Source organism: Herpailurus yagouaroundi, unplaced genomic scaffold (assembly GCF_014898765.1).
Source record: "Herpailurus yagouaroundi ecotype Mexico unplaced genomic scaffold, PumYag 184, whole genome shotgun sequence".
In the NCBI taxonomy this organism is placed as follows: domain Eukaryota; kingdom Metazoa; phylum Chordata; class Mammalia; order Carnivora; family Felidae; genus Herpailurus; species Herpailurus yagouaroundi.
This window is the reverse complement of record NW_024412415.1, coordinates 36,473,365-36,485,730: the sequence shown is the minus strand read 5'-3', so window position 1 is coordinate 36,485,730 and position 12,366 is coordinate 36,473,365. Positions and strand designations below refer to the sequence as shown.

Here is a 12,366-nt window from a genome sequence, read left to right as displayed (position 1 = left end):
GTGAGCAGGGGAGGGGCAAAGAGAGAGAGGCAGAGAGAGAATCCCAAGCAGGCTTTGTGCTGCCTCTGAGTTCAGATCCCAGCATAGGGCTCTATCTCATGAACCATGAGATGATGATCTGAACTGAAATCAAGAGTGGCCACTTAACCGATCGAGCAATCTAGGCACCCCTAAAGTTGTAATTATTTTGATGTAATTATTCTGCTTCTATCTCCTCGTTATTTAATTCAGTAAGATCTAAAAAATTATATATTGAAATATAGTAAGAAAGTTTGCTGGCTCTGGGATGTAAAAGTTAATTTTAAGGAGTGTTAAATCTTTATAATTAAAATTTATTTATTAAACTTTTTAAAAAAATATTTATTTTTGAGAGAGCATGAGCTGGGGAGGGGTAGAGAGAGAGGGAGACAGAATTCGAAGCAGGCTCCAGGTTATCAGCACAGAGGCTGACGTAGGGCTCAAACTCTTGGACCGTCTGAGCCAAAGTCTGACAATTAACCGACTGAGCCACCCAGGCACACCTAATTAAGATTTATTTTACTGAAAAGCATAAAATACTTGTTTTTTTCAAAATTTTTTTTCAACATGTATTTATTTTTGAGAGACAGAGCGTGAATAGGGGAGGGGCAGAAAGAGAGGGAGACACAGAATGTGAAGCAGGCTCCAGTGAGACATGACCTGAGCTGCAGTTGGACGCTTAACCAACTGAGCCACCCAGGTGCCACTCTTCCTACTTGGTTTTATTTCAACTATTAGTTTTTCTCTTTTACTTTACCTAAACCATAGGAGTCTGAAGTTAAAGAAAATTGCTTTTCTACTGTCTCTTGCATTTTGTATCTTTGAGCTGACCTAAGTAAGATTTTCCATTTTTAAAATGAAATTAACAAGAACTATTTATTTTGACAGGCCTTTGGAAATGCAAAGACAGCTCATAATAACAATTCAAGTCGTTTTGGCAAGTTTATTCAAGTAAATTACCAAGAAACTGGCACTGTACTTGGGTAAGTAGCAGTAATAGACTTTGGAGTATGTTTGTATTTTTACCATTGTCTCTTCATAATCCGTAGATTATTCATTTACTCTTAATGAGCATAGTGAAACTGGTGTCTACTAAGTTTTTTCTTGTAAACTTTTTTTTGTTTTGGAAAAGTTCAAGCCTGAGAAAAGTTCAAAGAATAGTGTAGCGCTTATATACCTTTTTTAAAAATATATATATAACTTATTGTCAAATTGGCTTACTTACAGCACCCAGTGCTCATCCCAAGTGCCCTCCTCAATGCCCATCACCCATTTTCCCCCTCTCCCCCACCTCCCCACCCACCCTCAGTTTGTTCTCTGTATTTTCGAGTCTCTTGTGGTGTGCCTCTCTCCCTCTGTGTTTGTAATATTTTTTTCCCCTTCCCTTCCCCCATGGTCTTCTGTTAGGTTTCTCAAGATCCACATATGAGTGAAAACATATGATACCTGTCATTCTCTGACTTACTTCTTTCACTCAGCATAATACCTTCCAGTTCCATCTACGTTGCTGCAAATGGCATGATTTCATTCTTTGTGATTAGCACTTACATATTCTTAATGTAGATTTATTAATTATCAACAATTTGCTGCATTTGTTTTATCTCAGTGTGTTATGCATACATTCATTTAAAATTGTTTTTGAGTAAGTTGGGCATATAATTTGACCCCACACAGGAATCACAGCCACATTTTCCTATATAATACTTTTTAAGAAATTAAATATGTTACAATAACATTAAAACAATTTTTTTGTAATGTTTGTTTATTTTTGAGAGAGAGAGAGAGAGAGAGAGAGCCAGAATGCAAGCTGAGGAGGGACAGAGAGAGAGGGAGACACAGAATCCGAAGTAGGCTCCAGTTTCTGAGCTGTCAGCACAGAGTCTGATGTGGGGCTTGAACTCAGGAAATGTGAGATCATCACCTGAGCCGAAGTTGGACGCTTAACTGACTGAGCCACCCAGGTGCCCCTCCAGTAACATTTCTTACATAGTGTGTAATCAGAGTACCTCTGGTTGTGTCAGCAATATACTTCCTAACTTTAAAATAACTAATAAGCTTTATTTTTAGAGCAGTTTTAGGGTCACAGCAGAAATGAGTAAAAGTACAGAGTTTCCATATACCTCTTTACTCTATCCCCCAGTTTCCCATGTTAAGAACATCTTGCATTGGTGTGTTCCATTTGTGTTGTATATTCTGTGGATTTTGACAATTGTATAAAGACATGTATTCACCATTACAGTATCATATAGAGTAGCTTTACTGCCCTAAAAATCCTGTGTGTTTTGCCTGTTCATCCCTTTTTACTCACTAACCTTTGGCAACCACTTATATTTTTATAGTACCCCTAAGTTTTGCCTTTTTCAGAATGTCATATAGTTGGAATCATATAGTGTATGGTCTTTACAGTTTGGATTCTCTGCCTTAGTACTTAAAAAAAATTTTTTTTTAAATGTTTATTTTTGACAGAGAGACAGAGAGAGAGGGCGGAGCTGGGGGGGGGCAGAGTGTGAGAGGGGGAGGAGCAGAGAGAGGAAGACACAGATTCTGAAGCAGGGTGTAGGCTCTGAGCTGTCAGCACAGAGCCTGACACAGGGCTCAAACTCATGAACCTTGAGATCATGACTCTCTGAGCCGAAGTCGGATGCTCAACTGACTGAGCCACCCAGGCACCCCCTTTGCCTTAGCACTTTGTATTAAAGTTTGTTCCACACCTTTCATGCTTGATTTTATTGGGGTAATGTTAAATATATGTATTAATTTGGAGATAATTGACATCTTGGGCTATTTAGAAATGCTTTTAAGTTTTTGTATTTCTTATTTATTCCTAAGTATTTTAATGTTGTTATTAAAAGTGTGATTTTTCTCTTGCATTATATCTTCTAGTTGTTTGAAGATATATATGAAAGTTACTGATTTTTATATTTGTATCTTACTATTTTATTTTTTGCATTTTACTGTTGTATCTCTTACCTTTTCTTGGTATATATGCAAAAATAGATATTTTTACCTTTTTTTCTGCTCTTACATCTTTAGTAATTTTCTCTCTTGTCTGATTCCAAGTAATTTTGTTTCAGACCTTCATATGAATGACTTTACTTTTTTCCACTAAGTAAAATGCTGGTTTTAGGACATTTTATCACATTAATGGATTAGTATCGATTTAAATTTTCTGTGAGTGGTTTTCTGAGTAACAAAATGATATTGCATTTTATCAAATGCATTTTTCACATTTGTGGAGATTAGCATAATCTTCATTCTGAGATCTATCAGTGTTATCATTATTTTCCTAATATTGAATCATTTTGTGTTCCTGGGAAAACAGTCCCGCTTGGTCAGTACAAAATGATACGTACACACACACTCACATACATACGTACACAAACATATTTTTGTAGACACATATAAATTGGTTCTATTCTGTTTTCTAGTTTTTATTTATGATTTTTGTGTCCATGTTAATAAGTGAGATTGGTCTTTTTCTTTTTTAGGCTATTTTAATTATGCTTACTATTTTACTTCTTTTAATTTTAAAATTTTGACCAAAACTATGTACATTCTCCCCCTGCCAACAAAAACAAAACAAGAAGGATAAATCCTTCTTCAGTGATAAGTTTCATAACTTATTTCCTTTCTTATTAAAACTATGTTTCCAAAGGTACAGTTGGTACTTTTACTAATAAAAATGGGATGCAGTCAAGTTGTCAAGTTGTACTTTTCTAGTATTTATGATTGTGATGCAGGAGAGGTTGATAATAGGTACAGTAGTATAGCTTTGTAACTTACAAAATATCATTATATATATTCATTGATTCCTAAGACAATTTCATGAAGTAGGAATGGCAGATGTTTATTTTCCCATTTTATGAATGAAATCCTGGCTCTTACATGTTAAGTGATTACCTAAAATGGTTAATCTTTTCTCTTACAACAGTGATGAACAAAAATCTTTATCTTGAGTAGTAAGTCAACAGATACATATTGAAAAAATTTTTTTTCATTTCAAAAATTTCTAACTCTTAGCAAATATATGTTAAACATTTTTCTTTCATTTTATCATTCATTGGGCAAACATTTATGGAATTCATTTCTAGTACCAGGCACTGTGCCAAGTGTTGAGGACAAAAAAAATATATATATACACTTGTCCTCTGCCATTAAAATTCTCATAGTCTTTTTGGGAAGACATGTTTACATAAGAGGATTACAGTAAGTGAGGTAAGTACAGTGATTAAAGCACGCGTCTGGGAGAGTTCACAAAAAAGGATTTTTATCTTGGGTCTTGAAAAATTGCTAAGAAGAAAAAGTGGTAAATCACATTATTGATTGAGGAAATGAATGGAATCATAACAAGAGCTTGGTGTACTTGAGAAGTTCAGAGGCTATAATGGTCAGTTGGTTTCAGATTCTGAATAAAGCTCCAATGTTTATAATTTACCCTTTTGACATTGGGAAGGAGATTTTAAAAATTTTATTATATAAAATGTCAAACATAGAAATAAAGAGAATAGTACAAGGAATGCCCATTTGATTAAACAGTTATCCTGTTTTGCCATATATACTTCATCTATTTTTTTCTTTTTCTTGCTGATGTATTTTAAAAAACAGTCCCAGGTAGATATAACATCAGTTTACCCATACATACTTTAGTATGAGCAGCAGTGAAAGAGGAATAAAATGAGTAGATCTTATTTTATAGGTAAATAACTCTCAGAGCAGTATAACTTATGGATTAGAGGGGAGGAAGGAGAGATGTCTAGGAGTATGTTGGTATAGCTGAAAGAGAGAGGCTTTTAGTTAAAATAGATCTGGTATCCAGTCATAGTTCTGCTCTTTACTAGCTGCATGATCTGAATATCTTTGAGCATCAGTTTCTCCACTTATGAAATAGGCAGTAATATTTGCCATGCAGAGTGGGTGTAAGGATTTCATATACTATGTAGAATCTAAAACACAAATGAGTAAACAGAAAGCAGATTTATACCTATAAACACACAGAACAAATTGTGGTTGCCAGAGGGGAGGAGGATGGTGGAATGGGCAAAATGAGTGAAGGCTGCCAGTTATGATTGAATAAGTAAGTCATGGGACTAAAAGGCATTGCATAGGGAATATAGCCAATGATACTGTAGTAGTGAGGAACCGTAGCTACACTTGTGGTGAGCATAGTATAATGTATAAACTTGTTGAATCACTATGTTGTATACCTGAACACCTGAAACTAATGTAACATTGTCAACTAAATGTTGACATAGTCAAATAAAATAAAAGAATTTAACATACTAGTTTATGTTAGTTCCCTTTGTCCCATCTTATACAGATAAGACCCTGTTTCAGTAGTTTAGAGGTGATGATGTTTATTCAGAGGAAATGATGCATTTTTAATTGCTGGTAGTGGTAGTGATAATGGGCTTACAAAGAAGGCACATTTGAGCTTCATTTTCATTTTCATTTCCATCCAATGGATGGAACCTATTGGATAAAGAGTGGGTATAGACTGTAGAATTAAAAGTGGAAAGAAGAGCATGAACAATGCAGTCAGGAGTGAATGGTGTGCTTGTGGAAATAACCTGTATGTGGGAGTGACTGAAATACTGAGCATGCAGTGGGAGGGAACTGATGGCAATAAAAGCCCCAAAGTCAGATTTTGACCCCACAGAGGTTTGTGCTAAGTAATTTGGATTTAGTAGGCTAAAGCCTTTAAATTTCAGACGATAGGAGCCTCTTTTGCAGTGGGAGCTTAACTAATTGCTTCAGTTTGGTAATAGGTATTGAAGACTTGAAGTGGTGGGGTACAGGCTAGGTAAAGAGAATGACGTATCAGATGTTTATGTTTCAATTCCTCATTACTTTTAGGGTAAAATCCATTCTTCTGGCATATGGTATATTGGTTCTTCTTGATCCACTCCACTTGTCTGTCTCATTCTTTAGCCATGTTAACTAATTATCTTCCTTGATGTTAAGTACCCTCCTTTTATGCATTTATACAATGCAGTTCTCCTTGCCTTCTTCTGGTCAGTCTTTCAGATTTTAGAGTCATTTAGTCAGTCATCAAATAGTTTTTGTGAATGTTTACTATGTGCTGGGAACTCACCTCTATATGAATTGTTCCTTATGTAATTTTTTCCTTCTTGGATTGAGTCTTATCTATCTCTCTTGGTATATCCATAATATCGTGGTCATTGCTCTATAATAAACCCTATACCAACTCAGTATGATAGCTCCTTGTTTACATATTTCCTCCACTAGTTTGTAAGCCTCTTGAGAATAGATAGTACATCAGTATTTTCATATTTGAACAGTGCTTAGTACAGTGCCCAATTAATGAATACTTATTGAGTAAATAATAAATGAATAGATTCCAGAATGTGGTAGTAGCATGAGTATGTTAAGAAATGTGTCTTTGAGCCTTATTTAGGCATCTGACGAAAGTATAATATCTGAAAGAATGTGCAGTGGCATGGTATCTGGGTGGCTGAGTCAGTTAAGTGTCTGACGTCAGCTCAGGTCATGATTTCACGGTTCGTGAGTTCGAGCTCTGCATTGGGCTCTCTGCTGTCAGCACAGAGCCCGCTTTGGATCCTTGGTCTCCTCTCTTTCTGCCTACCCCCTTCCCTGCTCACACTCAAGTGCGTGTTCTGTCTCTCTGTCTCTGTCTCTGTCTCTCTCTCTCAAAAAATAAACATTAAAAAAACACAAAGGGTTGCCTGGGTGGCTCAGTCAGTTAAGCATCTCGACTCCTGGTTTGGGCTCCGGTCATGATCTCACAGTTGGTGAGTTCAAGCCCCATATCAGACTCCATGCTGAGAATGTGGAGCCTGCTTCAGATTCTCTTTCTCTGCCCCTCCCTTGCTCATGCTCTCTCTCTCTCTCTCAAAATAAATAAACTTTAAAATATTTTGAAAAGAATGTGTAGTGGTATATGAACCTGGAAAGAAAGTAAAGTCTATGCCATGGGTGGGTCTTCTGTGCCATGTTTTGAACTTGTGACTTTATTTTGATTTATTGACTCCCCTCTGCCAAAGACTTAACGAGTTTATGAATTTAACGCAGATAACATTACCAGCATTTATAAAACAGTTGTAATGGTAAATGTACTAAAATGATATGGATAGTATTCTTTGTACTTTTGCATCTTCTATGAAACAGTGTTTATCTACCTTAAGCTTTATTGTTTATATCAACCAATTTTATTTTTCTTTTAGTGCCTATGTTGAAAAATATCTACTGGAGAAGTCCAGACTCGTTTATCAAGAGCATAATGAACGGTACAGATTTTTATTAGTATAATTTAATTAAGTTAACATTTGTATTATGCAGATCAACTTTTAGGATGTTTGTATATTATGACTTTTAATTCAGTTTATACTGTGTAATCCCTTTATGTATAATTGCTGTTACTATCACTGGCAGAACATTGCACTTTTTCAGAGGCTGCTAGGAGTTTTTTTTAACGGGTACAAGCATACCTTGTTTCATTGCACTTCATAGATACTGTGATTTTTACAAATTTGTTTGTGGCAACCCTGTGTTGAGCAAGTCTTTTGGCACCATTTTCCCAGTAGCATTTGATCACTTTGTATCTCTCTGTCTCAAATTTTGGTAATTCTTGGAATATTTCAAACTCTTACATTATTATTATATTTGTTACCATGATCTGTGATCCATGATTACAACTAGCTGAAAGCTTGGATGATGGTTAGCATTTTTTTTTTTTTTTTTTTTTTTGGCAATGCAGTGCTTTTAAATTAAGGTATGTACATTGTTTTTTAGACATAATGCTATTGCATACTGAAAAGACTATAGTGTAGTGTAAACATAACTGTTATATATACTGGGAAACAAAAAAAAATTATTTGCCTCATGTTATTTTGATATTTGCTTTATTGTATGTAGTGGTCTGGAACTGAAACCCACAAACAGTTATCTCCGAGGTGTGCCTGCACGTGGAACTGTTGCCATTTCTAAATTCTAGGCAAACTGTCCAAACAGGAAAACAGTGGTATCTCAGATTATTGCTTTTTGTGAGCATTGTGCCTTTGGGCTTTTTCCCATGTCTTAGTGTTCTATTTCTAATTTGAGAAAATTTTTAATAAGGCACTTAATTTTGTTATATGAAGTATACGGGACTTCAGAGATGATATCTGTAACTTTGTATGGATGAAGAAACCAAATGTCAGGGGAAAGAAAGACCCCAAATGTAAGAGCAGTAAATGATTTGCTTCATGCTACAATGAGACAAAATAAAGTTAAGAATCAGAGTTTGAAGTTAAAGAGACCTACATTCAGGGGCACCTGGGTGGCTCAGTTGGTTAAGCATCTGACTTCAGCCCAGGTCATGATCTCACAGTTCGTGAGTTAGAGCCCCGCGTTGGGCTCTGTGCTGACAGTTCAGAGCCTGGAGCCTGCTTCATATTCTGTTTCTCCCCCTCTCTCTCTCTCTCTCTCTGCTCCTCCTCTACTCATGCTCTGTCCCCCTTCTCTATCAAAAATAAATAAACAACAAAAAAAGAGACCTACATTCAAATATTGACTATGCCTTTGGCATCTGTTTCTTTGACATTTATTCCCATTATACAGATAGAAGACAAGAGTTATTTGGAGGAGTAAATGAAATAACATTTATAAAGTGTTTAGGAGCAGCTTGGTGGCTAAGTCAGTTGAGCGTCTGACTCTTGATTTTGGCTCAGGTCATGATCCCAGGGTTGTGGTATTGAGCCCTGCATCAGGCTCCGTGCTGAGCATGGAGCCTGCTTGGGTTCTTTCTCTCTCTCTCCCTCACCTGAGCTTGCTGTCTCTCTAAAAGTAAAAATAGGGACATGTGGGTGGCTCAGTCAGTTGAACGTCCGACTTCACCTCAGGTCATGATCTCATGGTTCCTGAGTTCAAGCCCCACATCTGGCTCACTGTTGTCAACGCAGAGCCTGCTTCAGATCCTCTGTATACCTCTCTCTGCCCCTCCGCCACTCTCAAAAATAAATAAATGAAACATAAAAAAAATAAAATAATTAAAAAAATTTTAAAAAGTAAAGTGCTTAGTGTGGTCCTTATATAATTAAAGTTCAGAAATTAATAGCTAAAATTATTGTAATGAATACCTTCCAGGTTAGGACTAGAACTCAAGACTGTTAATTTTTCTGTGGCTAGCAGATGAGGAAATTTAAATTAGAAGTTTTTTGAAATGAGGGGAAGGGAGTTTTAGGAAGAGAATAGCTTCATAAAGATTTGTAGACCTAAAAGATACTGCCATGAGAAGATTATTAGTAACTTTTTCTAACACATTTTAATGGAATGGTAGGGATATAGCATGGTTTCAACAATGGGAGGGAGATAAATAAGATCCAGAGTTTATAAACTAATTCACTATTATTTTGCTGGATTCTATTTGTGGATAGATGTGTAATCTTTATTATGTGTTGCTGCGTTTGGGTTGCTAGTATTTTGTTGAGGATTTTTTTATGTCTGTATTCATAAGGGATATTGCTGTAAGTTTTTTTGTTTTTCTCCTGATGTCTTTGGTTTTGGTATCAAGATAATACTGTCTCATAAAATGAGATGGGAAAAGTTTGGGAAGGATTGGGTTAGTACTGTTTTAAATGATTGGTAGAATTTACTAGCGAAGCCATCTGGTTCTGGGGTTTTGGGGGAAGTTTTGATTATTAATTCAAACACTTTAGTTATTATAAGTCTCTGTAGATTTTTTGTTTCCGTTTTAGCCAGGTTTGAAGGTTTTTATCTTTCAAGGAATTTGTCCGTTTCATTTAGTTCATCTAATTTGTTGACAAAAAAAAATTATAGTATTCCCTCATAATATTTTTCATTTCTAAAAGACTAGTAATAATGTTTCCCCTTTTCTTCTTGAATTTGAGGTTTACTCCTATCTTTGTTTGGGCTGCTATAATAAAATACCTCAACGTGGGAAGGCTATAAACAATAGGAATTTATTTCTTAGAGTTCTGGAGGCTGAGAAGTCAATGATCAAGGTGACAGCATGGTTGCATTCTGGTTAGAGTTCTTCCTGGTTCATTACTCATACCTTCTTGCTTGGTCCTCATGTGGTGGAATGGGATAGGGAACTCTGTAGGACCTCTTTTATAAGATTACTAATCCCATTCATTAGGGCTCTACCTGTCATGACCTAATCAACCCCAAAGGCCCCACTTCCTAATACCATTACCTTTTGGGGTTAAGATTTCAAGATAGGACTTTGAGGCGCACACATTCAGACCATAGCAATCTCCCCCACCTTTTGGGTCAGTTTAGATAAGAGTTTGTCAATCTTGTTGATTTTTTGAAAGGACCAAGTTTTGGTTGATTTTTCTGTTTCCTGTTGCCTATTTTATTTCCCTTCTCATGCTTATCACTTTGTTCTGCTTGCTTTGGATTCATTTGCTCTTCTTTAAATTAAAAAAAAATTTTTTTTAAGCTTCTTAAGGTGAATGGTTAGATTTGAGTTCTTTCTTCTGTTTTAATATGGGTTTACAGCTAGCTATAAAGACCCACTGAACATTGCTTCAGTGGTTCCCATGTTTTGGCATGTTGTATTTTTGTTTTCATGCATCTCGGTGTATTTTCTAATTTCCTATGTGATTTCTTCTTTGAACCTGTTGTTAGGTAGGAGTGTGTTTGTGAATTTCCTTCTGTATTTTTGAATTTTGGAAATTTGTTATTGGTTTTTTATTTCATTGTAAGGTCGTTAGAGAACATAGTTTGTATGATTTCAGTTTCCTTACGTTTATTTAAACTTTATTAAAAATTTTTTTAAGGTTTTTTTATTTTTAAGAGACAGAAACAGCACGAGTGGGGAAAGGACAGAGCGAGAAGGAGACACAGAATCCTAACTAGGCTTCAGGCACAGAGCATGATGTGGGGCTCAAACTTACAAGGTGCAAGATCATGACCTGAGCTGAAGTCGGACGCTTAACTGACTGAGCCACCCAAGCACCCCTATTTAAACTTTATTTATTTATTTTGAGAGAGAGAAAGAGAGGGAGGGAAGGAGGGTGGGAGGGAGAGAGACAGAATCCTAAACAGGCTTCGCATTGTCAGCACAGAGCCTGACGTGGGGGGCTCAAACTCATGAACTGTGAGATCATGACCTGAGCCAGAATCAAGAGTCAGACACTTAATGAACCACCCATATGCTACAGTCCCCTTACATTTATTGAGACTTGTTTTATAGCCTAACATTTTTTTTAAAGTTTATTTATCTTAGAAAGAGAGAGTGAGTGCACAAGCACGCTTGGGCACAGAAACAGGGAAGAGCAGAGAAAGCGGGAGACAGAATCTGAAGCAGGCTTCAGGCTCCAATCTGGCAGTACAGAGCCTGACCTGGAGCTTGAACTCAAACCGTGAGATCATGATCTGAGCCGAAGTTGGACACTTAACTGACTGAGCCACCCAGGCACCCCAGATAGTCTAACATTTTCTAACCTGGAGAATGTTTCATGGGTATTTATCCTGCTGTTGTTAGATGGAGTATTCTATAGATGGCTGTTAGGTCTGGTTGGTTGTTAGTATTTTTCAAGTTTTCTTTTTCCTTGTTGGTCTTTTGTTCTGTTTATTATTGAAAGTGAGATATTGGAATATCTCAGTACTATGTTGAATTGTTTTTTTTTTCTCTTTTCTCAGTTCTTTCAGTTTTTGCTTTATGTATTTTGAAGCTTGTTTTTATATGTATTTATATTTAGAATTGTTACATCTTTTTGACCAATTGACCCTTTTGTCATTATAAAATGTCCTTTGCAGCTAGTAATAATTTTTGTCTTAAGGTCTATTGTATCAGATGTTAATATAGACATTTCTGCTTTCTTTCACTTATTTTTTTTGCATGGTATTTTTTCCATCCTTTTTACTTTAAGCCTTTTTGTATCTTTTAATCTATAGTGTGTTGGTTGTAGATAGCATATAGTTGATTTTACTCATCTTTGGACTCGAGTGTTTATACTTAATATAATTGCTAAGATAGGATTTATGAATGTTATTTTGCTATTTGTTTTATATATTTTTATGATGTTTTAGTTCTTCTATTCTCCAGTTACTGCTGTGTTTTGGATAAATAGATGTTTTCTGTGTACTGTTGGCATCTCTTATTACATATTTCTTAAGTTATTTTATTTAAAAAAAATTTTTTTTACATTTATTTATTTTTGAGAGACAGAGAGAGAGCACAAGTTGGGGAGTGGCAGAGAGAGAAGGAGACACAGAATCTGAAGTAGGCTCCAGGCTCTGAGCTGTCAGCACAGAGCCTGATGTGGGGTCTGAACTCATGAACCGTGAGATCATGACCTGAGCCAAAGTTGGATGCCCAACCGACTGAGCCACCCAGGCGCCCCTTAAGTTATTTTCTTA

The 12,366-nt window shown here is 36.0% G+C and overlaps 1 protein-coding gene across 9 annotated transcripts in view; it reads left to right on the top strand.

Moving 5' to 3' along the window:
- Nucleotides 1-12,366, top strand: part of MYO9A (myosin IXA) — a 293,601-nt gene that overhangs the window by 56,406 nt on the left and 224,829 nt on the right. For all 9 annotated transcript variants that reach the window (XM_040493142.1, XM_040493145.1, XM_040493146.1 and 6 more), the window contains exons 3-4: nucleotides 907-1,001; nucleotides 7,221-7,283. In XM_040493142.1, the coding sequence (XP_040349076.1) occupies nucleotides 907-1,001; nucleotides 7,221-7,283 (158 nt within the window). The remainder of the gene's footprint in view (nucleotides 1-906; nucleotides 1,002-7,220; nucleotides 7,284-12,366) is intronic.